This window comes from Amphiprion ocellaris, chromosome 2 (genome assembly GCF_022539595.1).
Source record: "Amphiprion ocellaris isolate individual 3 ecotype Okinawa chromosome 2, ASM2253959v1, whole genome shotgun sequence".
Classification (NCBI taxonomy): Eukaryota; Metazoa; Chordata; class Actinopteri; family Pomacentridae; genus Amphiprion; species Amphiprion ocellaris.
The window spans coordinates 4,278,958-4,306,178 of record NC_072767.1 but is presented as its reverse complement, the minus strand read 5'-3'; the positions used below and the strand labels follow the sequence as shown (position 1 = coordinate 4,306,178).

Genomic DNA, 27,221 nt, shown 5'->3' with positions numbered 1-27,221 from the left:
GCACTGCCAGCATCTGAAGAACTGAACATCCAGTGGATTACTTTCATTTTTCATGGCAATATCACCACATTTACAGTAAATTCTTAGTGTTAAGACTAGATTCTAAGAAACTCGAGTCTTAAATTCGAGTTGCAAACCAACATTATGGATCGAGACCAATGGAAAAGCCCAAGTTTAGCGGGTCAATTTCCATAAAATACACGAACTCCTGTCTGAAGTCATTAACCGCCACTTTAGTCTTTGTCATGGTGCCCATTGCTAGCTTTGGTGACATGCAACTGTAGCACTGAAGGACATTCAGAGAAGGTGGAAACTTTCATTTAACCCTCCTTTTGTCGTCATTTACGGGCACCAAAAGATGTTTTCTTGTCTGAAAAAATATAAAAATTCAGCAAAAAAATTCCCCAAACTTCTGAAAATTTGCAAAACCTTCATATATATCAGTAAAACTTCTATTTTCTTTAAGAACATTCACATGAAAACTCACATAAAAGATTTTTATGTGAATGTTCTCAAAGATGCATTTTTAACATTTCTTTTTTTCCACCAAAAAATGTTCAAAGATTTCCCAAATATGTTGAAAATGTGGACATCAGAAGTTTCACTCTGAAAGTATTTTTTTTCTCCTCATTGTCAAACTTTGAAACGGGTCAATTTCACCCGCAGGACGACACAAGGGTTAAACTTATTTTGAGTTTTCTTGTAAAATTCAACTCAAAACAAGATCATTTCAAGATTGTTTGACTTAACAAGATATTTAAGATGCATTGTCTTAAAACAAGTCCCTCCATCTGCTGAAATGTCACTTGTTTAGTGAATTTATCTTAAATCGAGTGGGATGAGACATTTTGACTAAAAATAAGATGAATAGACTTGGTAAGATTTAGAGTTTTTGCAGTGCAGGAATAAGAAAACACACGAGACAGAGCGGCTATGATTAACAGTCGAGTCACTCTCCATCTGACAGCCTCATAATTAGTCTGAAATTATTCCGATTCAGTATCACAAAGGAGCTGCTGTTCAAAGACTTCCTTGTAACGTTTCATTTTCTCCGTCCCTGACTGGCATTTATTTATGTGCAGACGAAATGCCAGCCGCTGAACTCCGTCTGCAGCCTTTTTAAAGTGCTAAATGTTATTTCTCGGCTCGACTTTATTCCTCTCCGATATGAATTTGAATCGATACGCTTGCTGAGCCGCCGTCGGACGCAGGAGGAAGAGACGCAGACAGATTTCTGCTCTGTTCGCTGGAGGAGGCGTCCATTAAAGCACCTTCCTCCTCTGGTCTCACACTAATGGCCTCCTCATGCCTTATTCTCTATGAAGACGTCTTTCATCATAATGGAGCGATGCTGGTTAAGTGGAGGAGGATTGAGGAAGACTCGGTTTCAGGAAATTGCCAGTTGTGAAGAAATTTGAAGTGTCTCTTCCATAAATGAGTGTTTTTTTAAAGCCTTTATTATTAAATATTGACACCAATATGAGAATGTCCTTCATCCAAGTGTGAAAATGATGCAAAAACACGCTGAGATGCACAGAAAGTACAAAACACAAGGTCTGAAAAAGCCTTTAGCGCCGATTCTTTTGTCTCAGAGTTTGATTTTTGGCTGCAACTTTAGAATTTTTCCATTCCAAACGATTAAGTGGCTCTGGAAGAGGACAAGATATTGGGTCTTGAAAATGTAAAATAAATGCTACATTTTCAAACAAAGGTGGTATTGTAGTGTGTATATATATACATGGATGGATCCATTTTCCCACTAAAATACAGTCTTGTATATGCCTATATTGCATATATATCAGTAAAACTTCTAATATTTAAAAATGTTAAATGTTCGTTGAAAACGTTGAATGTTATTAACCTTCGTGTCGTCCTGCGGCTCAAAATTGACCCGTTTTAAAGTTTGAAAATGTAGAAAAAAATATATTTTCACAGTGAAACTTGTGATGTCCACATTTTCAACATTTTTGGAAAATCTCTGAACATTTTTTGGTGGAGAAAGAAATGTTAAAAATGTTTCTGAAGAACATTCACATAAAAATCAACCAAAATTCACTGAATTTCGCTGGATTTTGGTTGATTTTTATGTGAATGTTCTTAAAGAAAATATTAGAGGTTTTTCTGATATATATCGAATCACTTTAGATATTTTTGCAAATTTTCAGAAATTTGGGGAATTTTTTTTGCAGCATTTTTGGATTTTTTTTTCAGACAAGGAAACACTATTTTTTGATGCCTGTAAATGAGGACAACAGGAGGGTTAAGAAACATTTTTAACATTCCTTTTTTTCCACCAAAAATATTCAAAAATTTCCCAAAAATGTTGAAAATGTGGACATCAGAAGTTTCACTGTGAAAATATATATTTTTCCCACATTTTCAAACTTTAAAACAGGTCAGTTTTGACCGGCAGGACGACACGAGGGTTAAGTCGGACTGAGCCTGCAGACTGATGATGCTGTAGCTGCCAGCAGCTTGGTTCATGTTCTCACCGCCGGGTCCAGCTGTTAAAGCTTCCTGCAGGGTCAGCTGGTACCTGGCAGAGATCCAGTCTGAGTAGATGTGTCACCTTCATTACTAACCACATCACAGCCCTCGTGGTCCCGGTCCGACCTCACCGATTCCTGGAAGCGATCACACATTCAGCTGCGGGAAAAAGCAACGCGCTGCAGCCATAAATGCAGCAAATAAATCAGGGATTCTCCTTTTCCTGATGTGAATCTGTGAAACTAGCAGCCACAGCCTCGGCTCTGGTTTATGTGGGTCAAACTGGGAGGAAGCTCTGCGAAAGGAAAGTCACAGACGGATTTCTTCACTGGAAAAAATGCCCCTCTAAAAACAAGAAAAAAAAGGCTTGGTAAGATTTCTTGAAATAAAATATGATATTTAGAATATTGAGATCTTAAAATTAGCTGGGAAAACTTATTTGAAGGTCTATTTTACCAGGATTGTAAAGCTTAGGTGTCTTAAAATGAGCCAGATATGTTGTATCATAGTGCACTTCTGTAGATTTAACCCTCGTGTCGTCCTGCGGGTCAAATTGACCTGTTTTAAATTTTGAAAATGTGGGAAAAAAAATATTTTCACAGTGAAACTTCTCATTTTCAACATTTTTGGTGGGAAAAAAGAAATGTTAAAAATGTTTCTTAAGAACATTCACATAAATATCAACCAAAATCCATCGAAATTCGCTGGATTTTGGTCGATTTTTTTGTGAATGTTCTGAAGAAAATATTAGAAGTTTTACTGATATATATGGAATCACTTTAGATATTTCTAGGATTTTTTTGGAAGACTTTTATTCATTTTTTGAAAATATTTCCAAGAATTTTCTTGCCATATTTGGGGGATTTAAAAAAAAATAAAAATAAAATAAAACTTTTAAGGGAAACTTTTAAGGAATTATTTGAATTTTCTTCCTGAAGGTTTTGCAAATTTTCTGAAATTTGGGGAATTTTTTTGTTGAATGTTTTGGATTTTTTTCAGACAAGGAAACTATATTTTTTGGTGCCCGTAAATGAGGACAACAGGAGGGTGAAATCAAGTGGAATGACACTTTTTGACTAAAAATCAGCCAAATAGACTTGGTAGGATTTCAAGTTTTTGCAGTGTTGGCTCTGTTGTTTCTGTCTGGGGCTGAATGGTTTTAAAGAGACGCTGCTGTGAATAAGTGATCGGACACCGTAGTGTGGAAGTGTGATCTCAGCAGACCTGAAACCCGAGACGAGATCGAGGATTTCCTGGTTTCGGCAGAATTCCCAAACCTTGTGGGATGCAGCAGGAGACAGTAAAGCTGACAGTAAAGCAGCTGCTTCTGTGGATTGATGAGGCTTCGCTTCATGTCCAGAGAACTGAGACTTACTGCTGTTTAACATGCAGGAGTTAGAGGCTTAGTGCTAATTTAAACTCTTGGGATTTATTCAATAAACTGGGAAGGCAGAAGGACACTGTAAAAAACGAAGGTTTGTTGTTAACTGTTTTTAACAATTTACTGTTATTTTGCGGATTCTTCCTGTTTTGTTAAATTACAGAAAAATCCCAGAAGAAATAGATTTCATTTCAGTTCAGTTTTGTTTAATAGCACCAATTCACAAAATATGTCATGTAAAGGCATGTTAACTGTAATTATAAAAACACAATCAAGCAAAAAAACTGTTAAAACCTAGAAAATAATGTCCACATCAAAAATCTTTTCTTCGTTGTTCTTTTTTTTTTGGTTGGTTTTTTTACGTTTGACTCTAAAATTACACAAGTTTTTTACTGTATTTACCTTGGTAAATAAATATTGTTATGTTGCAGATATTTGCTGTGATATTATAAAAACTAATATTTTAACTGGTGTTTCACAGATTTACAGTTATAGATAATAACTTATAAAATCACAGAAAAAAATAAAAAGATGTACTTGTTAAGTGCAAAAAACAATAAACAAACAAAACGTCAAAACCTAGAAAATCATGTCCACATCAAAAATCTGTTGAGTGGATGTGGATGTAAGAAGTTTTACTGATATATATGGATATTTTAGATATTTTTAGGATTTTTTGGGGAAGATTTTTACTCATTTTTGAAAATATTTGAAAGAATTTTCTTGCCAAATTTGGGATATTTTTTGTAAATAAAACTTTCAAGGGAAATTTTTAAGGAATTATTGGAATTTTCTTCCTGAAGGTTTTGCAAATTTTCAGAAATCTGGGGAGTTTTTCTGCAGAATTTTTGGATTTTTTTTCAGATAAGGAAACCATTTTTTGGTGCCCATAAATGAGGACAACAGGAGGGTTAAGAAACATTTTTAACATTTCTTTTTTTCCACCAATAATGTTGAAAGATTTCCCAGAAATTTTGAAAATGTGGACATCAGAAGTTTCACTGTGAAAAAAATTCTTTTCTACATTTTCAAACTTTAAAATGGGTCAATTTTGACCTGCAGGACGACACGAGGGTTAAAAGTTGTACTATTCTATTGTTTTTTTAATGTATTTTTCCGGAAATCCTGCTGCCAGATGTTTTTAAGAATTAGTTTTTCACTGGAGTGCAGACCATAATGTTGACATCAAATCAGCTAAAACAACTAAAGAGCAGCTTTCGTTCTGTTCGAGGTGTGAAGGTTTACTGATTCAGTAAATTTAGAAGCGATGGAGCTCTGAGGGGAGGATAGAAATGAAAGGAGAGAGGAGAGAAATGTGTAATGATCTGCCTGAGGCTGAACACATGTCTGCTGGACTCTGCTGGAATAGAAATGAGCTCTGAACTGACAGCTTTTATAACTTCATTTCATGTTCCGACCCTCGTTCATCACCAGCAGCAGAGGAATATTCAGCTTAAAAAAAAAACGTTAACCAGCCAACATGAAAGGCTTGAACTTTAATTCACCTGCTGAGGCCAAACAGAGTCCAGCTGCCGATGCAGGAACATCTGGATTCAAATACAAACATGTTGAGATGCAGCTCAGAGTGTTGGAATTAATTAACTAAATGCACCGATGCCAATGTAAACGTCTTGTATTTAAAAAGATTTTACCATTAAATGCGCTTTAACCCTCTGAATCCCCAGAACAGCCTGCAGGATTAAAAGGCGTGTTGTCTTTAAACAAAAACCCGACAAAATTACTTAATTTAACATGGCCAGAAACTGTAAAAACAGAAAGAATTGTCAGATTTTCAACTTTACAAACAGCAATTGAACTACTCATTCGTACTGTACCAAATTTAAGTGTAAAATTGTGATATTTCTCTAAAAAACTATTTATGCATAAAAATTACCAAAAATAACCAGTTTGCTCCAACCAGATGCTGTCAAAAACAAAAAATTCTACAGTCTTTGTCACAATCAAAAAGCTAAGAGTCATTCAGCTCAGACCAACAGTCATGTGACGAAAAAATCAGAGACTTTTCAGATGAACTGCAGGCAGTGTTCACACAGAGCAGATAGTAAAAATATAGAATCAAGTTAGTAAAATATCTGTAGTCGTTTTTTTCATAAACTTATAATGTCCACATCAAAAGTCTGTTATTTTTTCTTTTCTTTCTTTTTTATTTTTACTTACTTACATTTACTGACTCTAAAATTACAGATTTTTTACAGTATTTACATTAATAAAATGACTATTATTATATTACAGTTATTTTCCATTAACCCTCGTGTCGTCCTGCAGGTCAAATTAACCCGTTTTAAAGTTTGAAAATGTGGGGAAAAAAGATATTTTCACAGTGAAACTTCTGATATCCACATTTTCAACATTTTTGGGGAAATCTTTGAGCATTTTTTGGTGGAAAAAAAGAAATGTTAAAAATGTTTCTTAAGAAGATTCACTAAAAAATCAACCAAAATCCAGCGAATTTCACTGGATTTTGGATGATTTTTTTGTGAATGTTCTTAAAGAAAATATTAGAAGTTTTACTGATATATATGGAATCATTTTAGATAGTTTTGGGATTTTTTTGGAAGATTTTTACTCATTTTTTTGAAAATATTTACAAGAATTTTCTTGCCAAATTTGGGGGATTTTTTTAAAAAAATAAAAGCTCCAAGGGAAACTTTTAAGGAATTATTGGAATTTTCTTCCTGAAATTTTTGCAAATTTTCTGAAGTTTGGGGAATTTTTTTGTTGAATTTTTGGATTTTTTTCAGACAAGGAAACAATATTTGTTGGTGTCCGTGAATGAAGACAACAGGAGGGTTAATAAATTTTTTAAAAATATTTTAATTCCTATTATACAGATTTACAGTTACAGATGATAACTTGTAAAATCACAGAAAAAAGAGGAATTTATCATGAATTTTTTCATAGAAATGTATCTTTATTTAAAAGAAAAATTCTGTATTTTTCTAAAATTGTGATATTCATTTAAAAATCTATTTATTCTAGGCGTCATAAATGATCAAAAAAAACAAACATTTGATCCAACCAGACTCTGTCTAAAACAAGAAATTCTGCAGTTTTTGTCACAACCAAAAAGCTAAGAGTGACTCAGCTGGGACCAACGATCATGTGACAGTAAATCAAAGAGCTTTCAAATGAACTGCAGGCAGTGTTTACAGAGCTGATAGTAAAAATATAGAAACAAGTTAGTAAAATATCTACAGTAGGATTTTTCAGTTTGGAAGAAGAAATAATCAAAGAAATTCAACATTTGTTTTTTTAACTTAAATATGGAATTAGGAGTTGTTTGATGGGATATTTACATGCAGGGAGGTGAGTTCTGTCATAAAAATGTATAATTTACAATAAAAAAGTAAAGCTGCCTTATTAAACGATGCAAATTTTCAAGTGTAAGTTGCTGCTCCGAGGTGGTTGTTGTTCTTTCCTACAGTGAAAATGATTTTGAAGGAAGCTGAGTCAGACTATTATCACATAAAACATTATTGGAGTTTTAATACTGATGCATTAGATGCATAAGAAGCTTTTACTGCTGCAGCTGGTTGAGTGGAGTTTTATTTGCTTTATGTATGTTGAAGATGTAAAGTCCAGAAACCAAGAGTTGAGTCGGTTTTAAAGAGTCACAAGATAAATGTGGAGGTCAAGATGATTAATGAGGCACAATGGAGGGAAGAAATGACTTCAGCTGCACATTTTCTGATTAGTTCTTGGTCTTTTCTCTTATCTACATACTGGTTTTTATCTCATTAAGCCTATAACTGTAATAACTTCAATAAAAAAAACTATTTTAAAGTCAAAATCTGTCTGAAATATGACAACCAGTCAAAAAATAGTTTTCAAGCTGGAATGAACCAAGAAATTCTAACAGTTTTTTTAAGCAAAAAACATTTCAGTCAAATGTTAAAAGAACTTCTTAAGAATATTTTAATTTCCAATGATGTTCCAGTAATATTTTCAAAAAATTTAATATTTTAATTGCTATTTTAGAGATATACGGTAAGAGATAATAACTAGTAAAATCACAGAAAAAAAAATAAATTAACTGAAAAAAAACAAGCAAAAAAAACAGGCCAAAGCTGTAAATAATGTCTTTACTAATGATAATTCATTCTTTTACAACATTTGACTCTAAAATTATATTATTTTACTGCATTTAAATCAGCAAAAAAATTTTATTTTATTGAAATTTGCCTTTATTTACATTTCAGTCATTTTTTTACTGTATTTATATTAGTAAAAGAAATATTCTTTTATTACTGATATTTTCCAGTAAACATTTTTTTTAAATATTTTCCACTACTGTTTTACAGATTTACAGTTACAGATAATAACTAGTAAAATCACAGAAAAAATATAAATGTATTGAAATGTGTAATCAGTCATAAATTTTATAGAAATTTCCCTATATTTAAAAGAAAACTTATGTATTTTATGATGTTTTTTAAATGATCAATTAGAGAAAAAAATATTAATTTACAAGTTGACCGTTAAAAAAGCAGGCCAGAACTGTAAATAATGTCTTTATTAATGGTAATTCATTCTTTTACAACTTTTGACTCTAAAATTATATTATTATACTGTGTTTAAATCAGCAAAAAATAATAATTTTATAGAAATTTGCCATTATTTACATTTCAATTAAATGTTAAAAGAACTTTTAAAGAACATTTTAACTTCCAGTGATGGTCCTGTAGTTAATATAATGTTTTAACATTCAGGGGATGTTGTCAGGAATACAGGTCATGTTCTATGATGACAAAGTGGGAACATTCTAGAAACTAAAAGAAAACGTGTTGCAGAAAACCTTAGTAGAACTTCGCAGAACTTTCTCAGAACCCATAAAAGTTCTATCTATGGTTCCACTGGTGTGTTCTGTAACAATAAACTCAGTTTTATTCAAAACATTTTGTTTAAAAACCCTTGTGAAGTAACCAACATGTTATTTAACCCTCCTGTTGTCCTCATTTATGGGCACCAAAAAATATTGTTTCCTTGTCTGAGAAAAATCTAAAATTTCAGCAAAAAAATTCCTCAAATTTATGAAAATTTGCAAAACTTTCTGGGAGAAAATTCCAATAATTCTTTAAAAGTTTCCCTTAAAAGTTTTATTGTTAAAAAAAAGACTTGTAAATATTTTCAAAAAATGAGTAAAAATCTTCCAAAAAAATCCTAAAAATATCTAAAGTGATTTCATATATTTCAGTAAAACTTCTAATATTTTCTTTAAGAAACATTTTTAACATTTCTTTTTTTCCACTAAAAAATGTTCAAAGATTTCCCAGAAATGTTGAAAATGTGGACATCAGAAGTTTCACTGTGAAAATATTTTTTTTTCCCCACATTTTCAAACTTTAAAATGGGTGAATTTTGACCCACAGGACGACACAAGGGTTAAGGTGGAAAGTTCTCAGATAAAAGTAGTAAAATGCATAAAAAGGAAGTAGGAATACCTTCAAAATAAAAACACTTTGTTGCGCTTTAATGTGCGTCACTGTTAGATCAGTTGGTGTCATCCAGCTGTTTGTCTTTGTTTCACATCTGGCAGTTTGAAGAGACAAAACACAACGTCAGGCTCCAGTTTAGACAACGGAACATCCCAGGATTCCTAATTACCGTGGTGATGGATGGATGGGGTTGCCATGGGAACGGATGAGGAATGATGCTGATGGCAGCGACAGATTTTTCATCAGTGGAAGTGTTCAGTGTTTAGCCGTGTTTAACCTCCGGGCCGTGTGTGTGTGTGTGTGTGTGTGTGTGTGTGTGTGTGTGTGTGTGTGTGTGTGTGTGTGTGTGTGTGTGTGTGTGTGTGTGTGTGTGTGTGTGTGTGTGTGTGTGTGTGTGTGTGTGTGTGTGTGTGTGTGTGTGTGTGTGTGTGTGTGTGTGTGTGAGACAGGGAAACAGACATTGAGTGTGTGTGACAGCAGCCAGTGACCACCAGTGGTCGAGTCCAGCGTCCAATCAGTGTCCATCTCAGTGTGTTTAACCTCTAAACGGTTCAGCAGTGAAGCAGCAGAGTGGAAATAAAAAACGGGGTTAAATACCTGGACAGGTTATGCAGTGAGGGAATCACAGCAGTGGAGATTAAAGACTCTGTTGTGCAGGACTGAGTTAAATCTCCAGATATGTGGCCGTGGGGACTGCTTCCATCCCATCGCTCAGCAGGATGGAGGCAGCGGTTAGCAGCAGCGATTCTCTGCCAGACGCTCAAATCCCCGGCGTCTCGTTGGCTGGTGGCGGGAAGAAACGGCCACTTTGACAAACAGCAGCGAGGCCTTTTTCTGTCTGGTGTCTGAATGAGTCACTGGAGCAGAAGCAGCTTCATCAGCCCAGGATCTGCACACAGACCAGAAAGCTCTTTTTTATTTGCACTCAGGTCGACTTCTGCTTGTTTGGCTGCAGGCAGCTGACAGGGATCCTAATAACAGAATAAAAACAACTAGTAAAGGTGAAACTGGAGTAGCTGCAGCACAAATTCTTTAAGTTTTTTCACTAAATTATGGTCACAGAAATAATTTGAATCTGACAAAAGTACTAATAAATAAAAATTCTATGAAAATTAACCAATGAAAATCAGACATTGCTTTTGAACCCTGGTTCAACAGAATTATTTTAAAAAATAAACTCATGAAACAGGCCTGGACAAAAATGATGGTACCCTGGAAAAACAAAAGGAAAAAAAAGAGAAGGGAAAAGCAAAGACAAAATTTACCTATTTATTTATTTATTCTTTTATTTATTTATTCTTTTATTTATTCCTCTTTATATTTACTCACTTATTTCCTTATTTTTTAAACAGATTAATATTTTATTGTGGCACTCCTGTGATTCCATAGTAGAATTTTTGATACTCGTACTTTTAAACAGAAGCAGCAGGTTGAAGAGAAGGAGAGTGAGTGTTTATCCGCTATGTGCAGATTCACAAATACATGCAGGTTTTAACAATAAATACAGGGTTTTTTTTTATACTTTTGTACACCTGAGGTACTATGGTGCATTGAGCAGAGAGCAGTGTTGCTAGAATGAAGTACTAACATGGATTTATTATGCAGTATTTACAGTAGTTTTTGGTTTGGAGAGTTGCTCCTGTCATTATAAGCTGATGGTGTTTTTCTATCTCAAATCATTTTCTAATTTGATTGAAACATTTTTTAAATCTAAACTGTGAATATTTAAAATACAATCTGGGAAATTTTAGATTGATATACCAAATTTTCTTTAAAAAGAATGCCTTTTAACTTACTTTTGGCATATTTTTCACACATTTGAAGCTGTTGAAACAACAATTTCTCAGCAACTATTAAAGATAAAAGCCTGAAATTTTCATTGTTATTTCTCATCATGTCATTGATTCAGAATCTGCAATACTGGACAAATTGATTAAATAGTCAAAGTTTTAATTTAAAATTTAAGATGTCATGAAGTGTCACTTCTTTAAATTTCAATTTTTAAAAGAAATTTATCTCAAAAAATATTTGTTAAATGAAGCTAAAATTTCACAAACGTCTTTATAAAGAACTACATTTATGTGATAAAGTTTTTATGAAAATCAGAGATGATTGAGCAGGATTTGGTTTAAAAGTTTGTAGTTTCTCTGGTTGTTTTGGAGTTCAGTTCTCTGTCGTCTCTGTGACGTGGATCAGATCATGTCCTGGCTGTGATGCAGTAGTTTTTGTTTGAACATTAGAAATATGAAACACTGGCACAGATGGAGGCATTTCTTCTTCTCTAAAAGCACTGAGACACTAATTCATAATTAATTCTGTGAAACGTTGAGTTAAAAGCCAGTTAGTGCTGCAGCATTGAGTCAGTTAATTAATGAGTTGATCACCTGAAGATTAGCCTTTCGTGGTTCTGATGATAAGTTAATTTACTTTATTGCATTAACCCTCCTGTTGTCTTCATTTACGGGCACCAAAAAATATTGTTTCCTTGTCTGAAAAAAATACAAAAATTCAGCAAAAAAATTCCCCAAATTTCTGAAAATTTGCAAAACCTTCAGGAAGAAAATTCCAATAATTCCTTAAAAGTTTCCCTTAAAAGTTTTATTTTTTTTTTTAAATCCCCCAAATTTGGCAAGAAAATTCTTGTAAATATTTTTAAAAAATGAGTAAAAATCTTCCAAAAAAATCCTAAAAATATCTAAAGTGATTACATATATATCAGTAAAACTTCTTATATTTTCTTTAAGAACATTCAGAAAAAAATCAACCAAAATCCAGCGAATTTCGCTGGATTTTGGTAGATTTTTTTTTTGAATGTTCTTAAGAAACATTTTTAACATTTCTTTTTTTTCCACCAAAAAATGTTCAAAGATTTCCCAAAAATGTTGAAAATGTGGACATCAGAAGTTTCACTGTGAAAATATTTTTTTCTACATTTTTAAACTTTAAATCGAGTCAATTTTGACCCGCAGGACGACACGAGGGTTAAAAGACAGAAAGGCTCTATTGTGAGGATTTATGTTTTTTTCTGTTTGATTTAAAGCTTTAACTGTATTTCAGGAATTGTGTATGTTGTCCTAAGTGTCTGATGCTCCAGGTAGAACAGAAACTCAGCATTCAGGGGAAGGATTGCAGCCTCAGAAAAGTGAAAGCGATCAACTGTCATAGCAGCTGTAGCAAACAGTGTTTGTGTAATTCACTCTCACTGCCAGAAGGGGGAGACAAAAAAAATCATCACTAGAGGTTTTAATATTGTCAAGTTTTGAACTGTTTAATAGAATAAACAAGATATTACAGAGAACTTCCACTATATTCTGCTATTTCACAGATTACAAATAACAAAGTATAAAGAGCTGAATAATATATAAATACGTAAATATATGTCAGAAAAATAAAATGCAATATTTGTAATGAACACAATATACATGTATATTTTTTAATGATTATTTTTATTCTATTTATATATATGTATATATATATATTATTTTCAAAAGGCTATATATATATTTAAATATTTTTAAGATATACTTTGTATATTAATTCTATATTTTTTATATTATTTTATTCTGTTTTGTCTCGGTTGTATATTATACTCATTTATATATTTTTGATCTATCACAAAATAATACACATTAAAATGATAATAAAAATGAAAGCTAACTCTTTAGAGAACCAGGGAATCATTGGATTTGTTGGATTTTCATGTATAATTTTATAGGATCAGAACTTTAGTTTTTAACTAGTCAAGTTGTATAATTATAATACTGTAGAGTCCTAGCTTTATTATTTACTATAGTCAGTTAAATCTGCAGTTTATATCATTTTTATAAGGTTTGAATCCTTAATATTTAAATTACTCTGGTGAATTCACACTCTAGAGTTTTAACCTCAATGTTTAAACTTGTTAGATTCATTTTTATTCTTATTTTTCTACTTTAAAGCAGTTTGGTGCAACGGCTTTCACTTTAAAAGTATATAAATAACTTGACTTTTCTAATCAGTGATAAAAGTTATTACTAGTTGCTGCACTAGAACCAGCACATATTCATAAACCTGCACAAGAACATACATATGCACACATGTACAGTAAATGCACATACAGTAGAGCAGATAATTTAATACAAACAGACCTACTAATGCTGGCTTTGCTCTGAAGAATACACACACCGGACGTATTATTTCATTTACTGCATTTAATGTAGTAATAAACTCTCATTCCAATAAATCAGGTCGGACTATTTCAATATATCCCGTGTGGTGCAAAAAAAAAAATGAAGAAACTTGAATGTTTGAGTCCCCCAGACTCTTCTGCTTCCCAGAGGATCTATTTGTTTGTTTGTTTGTTTGAACAAGCCGCAGCACAGATATACTTTTAATGTCTTTCTAAGTCTATTATAAAAATAATAAATAATAGTAATTCCAAGTTAACTATGATAAGTGAATAATCTTAGAGGAAACAAGCCTCAGGACACCTAATAATTCAGTCACTGCTGGGAAACACATGACGGGATGGCTCCCTCTAGTGGACAAATCATTAAAGGCACATTTGCATGCAAAGATGAATATTAACCCTCCAGTTGTCCTCATTTACAGGCACCAAAAAATATTGTTTCCTTGTCTGAAAAAAATCCAAAAATTCAGCAAAAAAAATCCCCAAATTTCTGAAAATTTTCAAAACCTTCAGGAAGAAAATTCCAAAATGCAAAAAATCTCATAAAGCTTCAATTATAGATGCAGGTTTTCTTCTAGATCCGAACAAGTCATGAAAACTCCTCAATCATTTTAAAGGTGTTGTGTTTGCGTGTCTGTTCCAGAACAAGGACACACCGACGCCGACATGTTCTTCTACCTGTTGATCGTCTTCTCCACCATCAGCTCTCTTTACACCCTGATCTGGGATCTGCGAATGGACTGGGGCCTGTTCGACCGTGGAGCCGGAGAAAACACCTTCCTCAGAGAAGAAATAGTTTATCCACACAAGGTACAGTCTGCTGGGAAACACAGGTACGCGACTCAAACACGTTCACAGATACTAACCCTACCTGTTGGGTGTCCAGGCCTACTACTACTGCGCCATCATAGAGGACGTCATCCTACGTTTCGCCTGGACCATCCAGATTTCTCTGACCACAATGACCAAGATCCATTCGGTCGGCGACATCGTGGCCACCGTGCTGGCTCCTCTGGAGGTCTTCAGGTGGGTCTGAAGAACATAAGAACTCTCAGTGGTGCTTTCCCAGATGAGGAAATACAGTGTCCACATAAAAAGTATTCAGCCCTAATGGAAGTTTTCCCCTTTTTGTTGCTTTTCAACTTTGAATCATGGTCAATTTATCTGGCCTTTCTGACAATAATTTACAGAATGAGGTGATATAGAAGGTAAAAAAAGTGACTAAAATAAGTATTCACCCCCTTCAAGTTACTATGCTTCCCATGATGATGCTGCCACCACCATGCTTCACATCATGATGCTGCCACCACCATGCTTCACATCATGATGCTGCCACCACCATGTTTCACATTCTGATGCTGCCACCACCATGCTTCATATCATGATGCTGCCACCACCGTGCTTCACATCATGATGCTGCCACCACCATGCTTCCCATGATGATGCTGCCACCACCATGCTTCACATCATGATGCTGCCACCACCATGCTTCCCATGATGATGCTGCCACCACCATGCTTCCCATGATGATGCTGCCACCACCATGCTTCACATCGTGATGCCACCACTATGCTTCACATCATGATGCTGCCACCACCATGCTTCATATCATGATGCTGCCACCACCATGTTTCACATTCTGATGCTGCCACCACCATGCTTCATATCATGATGCTGCCACCACCATGCTTCATATCATGATGCTGCCACCACCATGCTGCACATCATGATGCTGCCACCACCATGCTTCCCATGATGATGCTGCCACCACCATGCTTCACATCATGATGCTGCCACCACCATGCTTCCCATGATGATGCTGCCACCACCATGCTTCACATCGTGATGCCACCACTATGCTTCACATCATGATGCTGCCACCACCATGCTTCACATCATAATGCTGCCACCACCATGCTTCCCATGATGATGCTGCCACCACCATGCTTCACATCGTGATGCCACCACCATGCTTCATATCATGATGCTGCCACCACCATGTTTCACATTCTGATGCTGCCACCACCGTGCTTCACAGTGGGGATGGTGTGTTTGTGATGATGTGAATAATTTGGTGTCTGCTAAACATAGCATCTAGTCTGATGGTCAGAAAGCTCCATCCTGGTCTCCTCAGACCAAAGAACCTTCTTTCAGTTGACTTCAAAGTCTTCCCCTTGTCTTCTGGTGAACTCTAGTCCAGATTTATTATGTTTCATTTTGTCTCTATAAAGCTTTGACTGGTGAAGAACAGACAACAGTTATTGGATGAACAGTCTCTCCCATCTCAGCTGCTGAAGCTGGAACTCCTCCAGAGGAGTCATAGGAGTCTTGGTGGCCTCCCTCACTAGTCTCAGCGTTTGATTAATTAGCAGAAATCTGTTCTCACTTTGATGTGAAAGATTCTTTGTAGAAATTCTTGTTAAAAATTCAAATTTAAGTGACCATGTTTCAATTCTGAAAATTAATAAAAGGAACTTGCAGAAGGTTGAATACTTAATATAGGCAGTGAAAAATTCACAAGTTCTTTCCTATCAAGATAAGAAGAGATGATAAACATGCATCTTTCTAGACAGTAATACAAGCTGCAGGCCAGACACCAGTCCTACAGCACCATGGATCAGTTGTATCACCCTCTTCATCTTCCTCTCTGCAGACGTTTTGTGTGGAACTTCTTCCGTCTGGAGAACGAACACCTGAACAACTGTGGTGAGTTTCGTGCGGTTCGGGATATCTCCGTAGCGCCGCTGAACGCTGACGACCAGACGCTGCTGGAGCAGATGATGGACCAGGAGGACGGCGTCCGGAACCGCTCAGGCAAGAAGACCTGGAAGCGATCCTACAGCCTTTCGCTGCGACGCCCCCTGCTGTCCTCCTCACAGTAAGACAACATATGCAACAGTTGACATGAGGCTAATGTAGGAGGGTTCATTCCAATGGTCACACTATTATACTGTTATACATGCCAGAATAACATTTAGTGTGTTCCACTACATAATCCGTCAAATATAAGATGCCAAAATACTCAGAAGTTCTACTAGATCTGGTTGGACTTTGCAGTTTGTAAGCCATCATGCTCTTCTGTCCATTCTTACCCACAATCCTCAGGGCAGTTACATCGAGGTGTGTCATGTGAGTAGAAAAAAACTTAAACTGCAAAGAGCAAACAGACAGATGACAACTCAGTTCCCAGTTTATAGTGCAACACTGTAATGAAGTTTAATTCTACACAAACTGCATGAAACAGTTGTGATGGCAACTGTTGTTCATTCTCAAAGTCAAGAGAAAATGTAGGGGGTTTGGAACACAGCCAGAGATATTTTCATTTACTTTAATTAAAAATAAATCAATACAGAGTGAGACAGAGAGGACGAAACATACTGGAACCCCAACGTAAAGAAGCAGAAACATGCTGGGAGTCAGTGTAAAGGACATAGAACATACTGGGAGTCAGTGTAAAGGAGATAAAACATACTGGGAGTCAGTGTAAAGGACATAGAACATACTGGGAGTCAGTGTAAAGGAGATAAAACATTCTGGGAGTCAGTGTAAAGGAGAGAAAACATACTGGGAGTCAGTGTAAAGGAGATAAAACATACTGGGAGTCAGTGTAAAGGACATAGAACATACTGGGAGTCAGTGTAAAGGAGATAAAACATACTGGGAGTCAGTATAGAGTCGCAGAAAAATACTGAGAACCAAGGTAAAGAGGTTGAAACATACTGGAAGTCAGTATAAAGAAGTAGAAACATACCTGAAACTAGTTTAAAAAGGATTAAGCATACTGGGAACAGTGTAGAGAAGCTAAAACATATTAAGAAACGGTGTAAATAGGCAAAGATATACTGGGAACCAGTGTAAAGAGGCTCAAATATACTGGGAAACAATGTGAAGAGGCTGAAATATACCGAGAACCAGTATTAAAAAGCTGAAATGTACTGGGAATCTGTGTAGAGAAACAGAAACATGCTGGAAACCAGTGTAGAGACTCTAAAACATAATGGGAACCAATTTCAAAAAAACTGAAACATAATGGGAAATTGTGTAAAAAGGCAAAAACTTACTGGGAACCAGCGTATAGAAGCAGAAAATTGCATGGAACCAGTGTAAAGAGGCTGAAATATACTGTGAGAAAGTTTTAAAAAGCTGAAACATACTGGGAACCAGTGTACAGAAGCAGAAACATACTGGGAGCGTAATGAGCGTAATTAGGCAAAAAAAAACATACTGGGAACCAGTGTATAGAAGCTGAAATATACTTGGAACCAATATAAAGAAGCAGAAACATACTGGGAACCAGTGTATAGAAGCAGAAAACTACTTGGAACCAATGTAGACATGCTAAAATATATTGGGAATCTGGTGGAAATAGCCAAAAACATACTGGGAACCAGTGTATAGAAGCAGAAAACTACTTGGAACCAATGTAGACATGCTAAAATATATTGGGAATCTGGTGGAAATAGCCAAAAACATACTGGGAACCAGTGTATAGAAGCAGAAAACTACTTGGAACCAATGTAAAGAGGCTGAAACATACTGTGAGAAAGTTTTAAAAAGCTGAAACATACTGGGAATCAGTGTGAAGGAGCTAAAACATACTGGGAAACGATGTGAAGAGGCTGAAATATGCCGAGAACCAGTATTAAAAAGCTGAAATGTCCTGGGAATCTGTGTAGAGAAGCAGAAACATATTTGGAACCAATGGAGAGAGGCTGAAATATATTGAGACCAAAGTAAAGAGGCTGAAACAGGAGTGATGTGAAAACATCCATCCATCCATCCATTATCTATACACCGCTTAATCCTCACTAGGGTCATGGGGGGGCTGGAGTCTATCCCAGCTGACTCAGGTGAAGGCAGGGGACACCCTAGACAGGTCGCCAGTCTGTCACAGGGCTACATACAGAGACAAACAATCACTCTCACATTCACACCTACGGGCAATTTAGAATGATCAATTAACCTCAGCATATTTTTGGACTGTGGGAGGAAGCCGGAGAACCCGGAGAAAACCCACGCATGCACAGGGAGAACATGCAAACTCCATGCAGAAAGATCCCGGGAAAGCCGGGACGCGAACCAGGGATCTTCTCGCTGCAAGGCGAAAGTGCTAACCACTACGCCACTGTGCAGCCCTGATGTGAAAACATCTTTTGGTAAAAAGGCTGCTGCTGTAATGCTGCTGTGAGGAGATAAAACTGCAAATATTCATTAAACCTCCTGTTGTCTTCGTTTACGGACCCCAAAAAATTGTTTCTTTGTCTGAAAAAAAATCCAAAAATTCAGCAAAAAAATTCCCCAAATTTGGCAAGAAAAGTCTTGTAAATATTTTCAAAAAATGAGTAAAAATCCTCAAAAAAAAAAACTAAAAATATCTAAAATGATTCCATATATATCAGTAAAACTTGTAATATTTTCTTTAAGAACATTCACATAAAAATCAACCAAAATCCAGCAAAATTTGCTGGATGTTTTTTTAAAAATTTTTTTGTGAATGTTCTTCAGAAACATTTTTAACATTTCTTTTTTTCCACCAAAAAATTGTTCAGAAATCTCCCAAAAATGTTGAAAAACAGGACAAAATATTACAAAAACAAGGCACAAAATGACAATCAAGAAAAAAATGACAAAAAATGACAAAGAAACAAAAAAGTCAATAAAAACAAGACAAAAAAATTATACCAATGACACAAACAAGACAAAAATGACAAAAAAGAAACAAAACGACAAAGTCAAACTACACGAGCAAGACAAAAAAAACACCAAACGACAAAAATGACACACAAAACAACAAATAAAGCAAAACAGAAAATGACAATAAAACAACAAAAAACAACAAGCGAAACAAAAAGGAAACACAAAATGACAAAAACATGAGACAAACGACAAAAATCAGACTAAAAAAAACAACAAAAACAAGACAAAATATTACAAAAATGAGATGAGAACAATCTAGTATTTTACTTTAAGATCAAAACAACTTGTCATGGTCTAGAAATTATTTTAAAATTATAGTTTTACTAATTTACAATTTGCAGTTAATGTCTTTTCTAGAATTTTTACACTTGACAAAGTCGTCCCTCTGGCGGGCCGCTTTTGGCCCGCGGGCCGCATGTTTGACACCCCTGCTTTAAATGATTTTGTTTTCAATCCTCTTTTTGCAGATCCAAGAAGGACACAAAGGTGCTAATCGAAGATACGGACGACGAGGCCTTCAGCTGAGTCCACAGTGTCAACATGCACACACACACAGACACACACATACACACACACACACACACACACACACACACACACACACACACACACACATACACACATATACACACACACATATATACACACACACACACACACACACAGACACACACATACACACATATACACACAGACACATACACAGACACACACACACACACACACACTATACTTATAAGGACCTCATTCACTGACAACCTCGACCTCCTCTGTTCTAGTTTAATGAGTCCTCACCTCTATAGAAACTTACCTCATCTTTACATTTCTGTGATCAGATCTTTATAAGTATAGAAACACACACAGTACGAAGCAGAAACACACACACACACACACACGCACACAAACCTGCCGAAGCACAAACACACAGTCGCACCAGAGAGCAAACGCCACACAGTCAGACAGTCGGACGGACGGACAGACGGACAGATGGACGGACAGACAGGAGAAACCACACTACCCGCAGGGTTTTTTAAAAAACGGACTTCTTCAGTGTCTCGTTTACTCTGATAGATTTAGTTCCTTTATCCTCTTTAGTTCCTGGCTTTTATTTGGGAGAACACAGAGACTGTTTACACGCCTTTTTAACTCCGCTAGGATCAGCAGGGAGGAGACGAAGCCAACCTAAAGACTCACAAACCTGAGGAAGGACTCGACACTCGTCACAGCATATCAGAACAGATCAACCGGTTTCAACTTGTTGACTCTTTTTATACTCCATCTCCCTGTTTTTTTGCAGTTTTAACAGCAACCCTGGACGCACTTGCAGGAAAAGTGCATTTAATACACAAAACATGGAGGAGGGGAAGAAAAATGTACACAAAAAGTTTTGATTCAATCATTTCTAGTCTGTGAAGTTTCTTTGTAATATATTTCCTATGTTTTGATGTGTTTTGATTACTTGACTGTGGTTGTTCAGTACTTCTACATGTGTTCTTTCTACCAGTGAGACTAGTTTGAGCGTCTTCACGGTGATCGTCAACGTATTTTATAACTTTTGGAATGTTTTTCTCGGTTGTGCCACGTTTTTTAATAAGCTCGTAGTCAAACCTCCCCCCAAACCTCCAGTTAGCTCAGAAAAGGCTGTAAATCATCGTGTCGTTGACTCAAAGTGCCGTTAACTACAGCTAATGTGCAAGCATCGCTTCTCTCTGCACTGATTACCAAAGCTTTGTTCTAACCCTCCTGTTGTCCTCATTTACAGGCACCAAAAATATTATTTCCTTGTCTGAAAAAAAATCAAAAAATTCAGCAAAAAATTCCCCAAATTTATGAAAATTTGCAAAACCTTCAGGAAGAAAATTCCAATAATTCCTTAAACGTTTCCCTTAAAGTTTTATCTTTTTTTAAAAAAATCCCCCAAATTTGGCAAGAAAATTCTTGTAAATATTTTCAAAAAATGAGTAAAAATCTTCCAAAAATCCTAAAAATATCTAAAGTGATTCCATATATATCAGTAAAACTTTTCTTTAAGAACATTCATTAAAAAAATCAACCAAAATCCAGCAAAATTCGCTGGATTTTGGTTGATTTTTTTTGTGAATGTTCTTAAGAAACATTTTTAACATTTTTTTTCCACCAAAAATGTTCAAAAATTTCCCAAAAATGTTGAAAATGTGGACATCAGAAGTTTCACTGTGATTTTTTTCCCCCCCACATTTTCAAATGTTAAAAAGGGTCAATTTGACCCGCAGGACGACATGAGGGTTAATGAACGTGACTGTGGCTAAAGCAGCCAGAACCAGAACCTGACACTTCTTTTAAAGTGTTTTTCTTTCATTTTCCACCTTGGATTGGACTGTTTTAGCTGTAACATGAGCAGAATTAGCAGTATTACTGTCAGCATGTGCGTACAGTAGAATGATCTGATGCTCTGTTTGTTATATTAAGAGGCTAAATGAGTGCATATGTCAGTGGATCTCAAACTAGCAGCAGGATCAGGGAGTTAAAATGTAAAGAATTGACAAAAAATTGACTGAATGTGATAAAAAGAGGTGCATTACCAAACAAAAGTGCTGCGTTTTTAGCATGAAATACAGTCCAAAAGTGTATTTAGACAGAAAAATGGCATTTAATGTACGAAATGGGCAGATTTTTGGAAAGGGATAAAAGGGAAATGACAAAAGTGACTCATTAATCAGTCAAAACTAAATATGAAAAGGCCGACCTTGCTTTTATTAATGGTGTTTCAAAGCTTCTGCAGTTTTGGGCGAAGTTGAAAATGTGTTAGCAGTAGAGATGAAGTTTTTAAAGTGAAGCTTCAGTTCGATATTCGCTGATTTAAAACACTTGATGAAGCTTTAACACAAGAAACAACGTCAAAATTGCGAGGAGGATTTGTAAAACCATCGACAACAGTTCAGATTCTGCACACTGCATAATATATGGACTAAAATGTTTCAATCTTTCGGATTAGCACATTTCAGCTTGAAATTGATTAATTGTTCAGCTGTAGTTTGCAAAAAAAAAGCTACACTGTGAAAAAATGCATGTTCTATATGAGGATGTTAGAAGCCGAGTGGTCTAACCTGCATAAAATCTGAACTGAGTTTTACATAATTTCTGTAATATTTTAGTTTCAAAGTGGTCGAACCCAAATACAGCGTTCTACTGGCGCTTCCAGTGTTAGACCATTCTTGAAAACACAAAACCCATTTTACTCAAACACTACAGAAAGTGGGTTAGACCACTCTGCTTCTAAACCCTTCAGATAATGTGTTTTTGGGGGATTTTTTGCTTTCATTACATAAAGAAATGAAATCGTAGTGGAGAATTACATGCAGTAAAAGGCCGGAGCAGCAACTCTGCTCGTGTTTGTTTCTAGTTTTCTATTGGCTTTATTACATTAAAAATGGCCAAAATTATTCTGTTATTGGCTTTATTACATTTAAACCCTAACTCTAAACTAAAGAACTGGTCATGGCTAAAATTCATGCAAGCCCCAAAAAATCCCTTCCCTATCTTTCGATCTGTCCATCCTTCACGTCCTCTGAGAAGCTCCAGTTCAACTCTTTCTTCTTTCGACAAAGCCATATTTAATCTGTGGAGGGTAAAACATTACAGTTACTGAGGTTTCCTGTGTGTCCAGACTTTAGGGACACATTGCTTCATCAGTTTTGAGTCTGTAAATCAGCAGGTTGATTACATTCAACGCCTTTTCCAGCTGATTCCTGTTTGTTTGTGGCTAATCTTCAGCGTTTGTTTGATCAGATCTAGTCCACCAATCGTAGATAAACTGAGATGAATGTGCTGTGGCTCCTCCTCCCTCCTCACACCTGAAGAGCTGCTGGTTGTCAAGTTTAAGCGAGTTATTGCTGCTGTTTTCAGAGAAATGATGGCGACTTTACTGCCGGTTTGTGTGCGTTTGACTTCCTGTTCCTGTTCGACCTCATTAACCCTCCTGTTGTCCTCATTTACAGGCACCAAAAAATACTGTTTCCTTGTCTGAAAAAAAAAATCCAAAAATTTAGCAAAATTTGCAAAACCTTCAGGAAGATTTTTTTTTTTTTTTAAATTCCACATTTTCTACATTTTTTGGGAAATCTTTGAACATTTTTTGGTGGAAAAAAGAAATGTTAAAAATGTTTCTGAAGAACATTCACAAAAAATCTACCAAAATCCAGCGAATTTCGCTGGATTTTGGTTGATTTTTATGTGAATGTTCTTAATTAAAATATTAGAAGTTTCACTGATATATATGGAATCACTATAGATATTTTTAGGATCTTTTTGGAAGATTTTTACTCATTTTTTGAAAATATTTACAAGAATTTTCTTGCCAAATTTGGGGTTTTTTTTTGTTTTTTTTAAATAAAACTTTTAAGGGAAACTTTTAAGGAATTATTGGAATTTTCTTCCTGAAGGTTTTGCAAATTTTCAGAAATTTAGGGAATTTTTTTGCAGAATTTTTGGATTTTTTTCAGACAAGGAAACAATATTTTTTGGTGCCTGTAAATGAGGACAACAGGAGGGTGAAGAAACATTTTTAACATTTCTTTTTTTCCACCAAGAAATGTTCAAAGATTTCCCCAAAATGTTGCAAATGTGGACATCATAAGTTTCACTGTGAAAATATTTTCTTTTTCCCACATTTTCAAACTTTAAAACGGGTCAATTTGACCCGCAGGACGACACGAGGGTTGAATCGACTCTTTGCTCGAAGCCCAGAGAGCTGCAAGACTGATTTGTTACAGAAAAGTTGGGTTTCTTTTGTTCCCCTTAAAGACTGGAGAGCCTCTATGTGCAACGAGCGAACTGAGAAGCTCGAGAGTAAAAAACTGTGTTGCATCTGTTGTAAGTTTAGAAGGTGGACCGCTTCTCTGTCCATTTCAAACACACTGAACATAAAACATGACACGCTGCACACACACGGCCCACGTCGCCTCTCTAGTGTCGGATAGTTTTGTAAAAAGGCTCTGTTGTCTTGCCTGCATGCTGCTTTTGTTTTTACATTGTACATAGATCCTAATTTATTTGACATGATGTGTATATTAGTAAATCGTTGTAGCCGCTGACAATGATGGACTTCATACGTCGCCATGTTTCGCTCCGGGATTCGCGGTATTTTGTAGGTGACGAGGAGCTTTTTTTCCCGTTCACAATCCTGCACTCTTTTTTTTCCATGTGTAAATCTGTTGAAATGTGTTTGTACAAAGCTAGAAGAAAAAAACAATCCATAGAAATGGAGAACGTGATTGATCGTATCTTGTTGGTGATTCCTTCGTGTTTGGAGGCTCCGTCATCGAAGATTCCTGCGTCCCGAAGCCGTTTGTACATTTGTGAATGTGCATTTTAATCATTGTAAACAGAGGACTGGCATGGGGACGAACCCCAGTCCAAGATGCTGTTCAACTGATCCCAGATCTGCCTGAACATCTCAAGAACAGGTGGAGTTTTAGCGATCAGCGTCCGTTCGATTTGCGTAACCAGCTGACAAAAACAGAAACAGGGTTTTGTACAGTTTGACGAGACGATGACGGTCATGAAACCCCGACATCTTGTTCTTCTCATGAGTGAAAACCGCCTGATTTCGTTTTCACTGCTTGCTGAAACCTCCATGATGTTAAAGTGCTTGATATGTGTCCTCCCCTCTGTCGCCCTCTAGATGTTGTTTGTACCTTCTCTCTCTAAACTAGATGAACGTGATAGTAGCTGTAGTTTGGTAGGTGGATGTTCTACTTTGATAAGATACTAAAAAAAAAAAAAACCTTACAGAATAAATACATTGTGGCTTAATGTGATTTTAAGAGACATAAAGAAAGGAAAATGTCTTACAGTCTGAACCATCCTCCCCCGAGTTCCTTTTACAGAGTAGTTTGTACATGTCGAGTGTATAACACTGTTCTATGATGGTTTTTCTGATGGTATTTGTATTTCTGTAAACACTTTGGTGATCCTGTCATATCTGGGTTTTATAAACCACGATTATTTTTAAAACTTGCTCTGCCTCTCTGGTCTCTTCTTTCAACACTGACTTTTCAACTGCAACTTTATCTGTGTATTTTTTGGCATTTTTATTGTGTTTTGTGGGTTATTGGTGTTAAGTAGACACTGTTAAGATGTAAAGATGTTTACTTCCGTCAATCCTTAAGCCCTCGAACAACTAGTTAGCCGCCCAAAGTGCTAACTTGCTAACTGACCATTCAGAATGAAGTCCAGCAGGTTTATTTATATTCTACAGCTGCTTCTGCTAACTTTAAAATGTCTGAACCACAAGAAAAACTCACCAAATGTTCTGCTGTTGGCTGCAAGAGTGAACACAACAGTCTGCAAGAGTGAACACAACAGTCTTCATGCACTGCCAGCATCTGAAGAACTGAACATCCAGTGGATTACTTTCATTTTTCATGGCAATGTCACCACATTTACAGTAAATTCTTAGTGTTAGGACTAGATTCCAAGAAACTCGAGTCTTAAATTCAAGTTGCAAACCAACATTATGGATTGAGACCAATGGAAAAGCCCAAGTTTAGCGGGTCAATTTCCATACAATGCACAAGCTCCGGTCTGAAGTCATTAACCGCCACTTTAGTCTTTGTCATGGTGCCCATTGATAGCTTTGGTCACACATAATTGTAGCACTGAAGGACATTCAGAGAAGGTGGAAACTTTCATTTAAAGCAATGAACAATGACTGAGTGAGTTACTGTGTTTTCTTGTTATGCTTCGGTTAAACCTAAACTCATCAGTTAGCTTCTCTCCTGGGGTCTGTTTCACAAAGCAGGTTTAGTGAAAACTCTGAGTTTGTTAACCTTGAAATGAGGGAAACTCTGAGTTTTCCGTTTCACAAAGGGAGGTAACTCAAACCAGAGACAGAGGGGTAACTCTAGCCTGTTTCACAAAGAGAGGTAACTTAAACTCTCGGTCAGTTACCATAGTAACAGACTCTATGACTCTAACCTGGTCGGGACCAGGTTTTTCTCAGTAAACCTCGAGTTTCTCTCTGTCTCCGCCCTCTTTCAGCCACACACGATTTGATTTCCTCATTCATTCAGTCAGCAGGCGAGTTTTGGCGAAGCCTAGTTCTGCCATCTATAAATGTCATGTCCTTTTATTAACGATCCAGTGGATGAAGGAGCAGCATTACTGCACAGAGAATTAAATATTCGTTGGGAGATTGTTATCAGACCGCGCACAGATGTTCTCGCATTTCTGGACAGTTATCTTTTAGAGCGGTATCATTTCACGTCACAGTCCATAATCTACATCCTCAACTTCATCCGTCCTTACATTTACAACATGACCAACCACAGTCATGCTCTCACATCCCAGCAGATATTGTGTGTTGCACTGCGGTTCTTTGCAAATGGAAGTTTTTTTGTATAATGTCGGAGATGCAGAACACTTCAGTAAGACAACTGTATGCAGGACGGTCAGAAAAGTGTGTCTGGCCCTGAAACGACTTTTATCCATCTGCTTTCTTTCTGTTGGCTGAGTAGAAGTCTGTGTTAGTTTAAATAGGCTTAATTATTTAAGAGAACATGATATGGATGCAGACATTTAGGCTCTGTGTGGGATAAAATCACTGCACAGTCAAACAACCACCTAATATTTAGGCTACTTTACAATGTAAAACATGATCAAAATGAGGTAGCTCCATGAGATTATGCCGACTTCTTACCTGTTTTAAAAATGTTTTTATATTTCATCTTCAGCTGCTGCCACATGCGTTTCTCCCCTGCAGATTGCACCTACACTCAGTTTGTTCAACCTACTTTGTGAAACGGACCCCTGCTCTCATATACTCTGTTTTAATACAGTCAAATTCCCTATAAAGCCATTTTTGTTTACATATTTTTCGGTCAGTGATATTTAAAGCACTGAAAACCACCCGTTAAGAACAGGGCTCAGACTAGTCATGGTGAAATGAACCATCTTTGCAGTGTTCTGAGCTGAAAAAATCTTCTGAGAACATGTGGGACTTCCATCAATTTACTAAAAATGAGCACAATATGGCACCTTTAAAGTTTTCTAA

At 36.1% G+C, this 27,221-nt stretch overlaps 1 protein-coding gene across 1 annotated transcript in view; it reads left to right on the top strand.

Annotated features, from left to right (window-relative positions):
* Positions 1–25,186, top strand: part of xpr1a (xenotropic and polytropic retrovirus receptor 1a) — a 132,939-nt gene extending 107,753 nt beyond the window's left edge. Inside the window, exons 12-15 of the mRNA XM_055016386.1 lie at positions 14,136–14,302; positions 14,379–14,518; positions 16,146–16,370; positions 19,657–25,186. Coding sequence (XP_054872361.1) covers positions 14,136–14,302; positions 14,379–14,518; positions 16,146–16,370; positions 19,657–19,714 — 590 coding nt within the window. The 3' untranslated portion in view covers positions 19,715–25,186. The remainder of the gene's footprint in view (positions 1–14,135; positions 14,303–14,378; positions 14,519–16,145; positions 16,371–19,656) is intronic.
* The last annotated feature ends 2,035 nt before the right edge of the window (positions 25,187–27,221 follow it).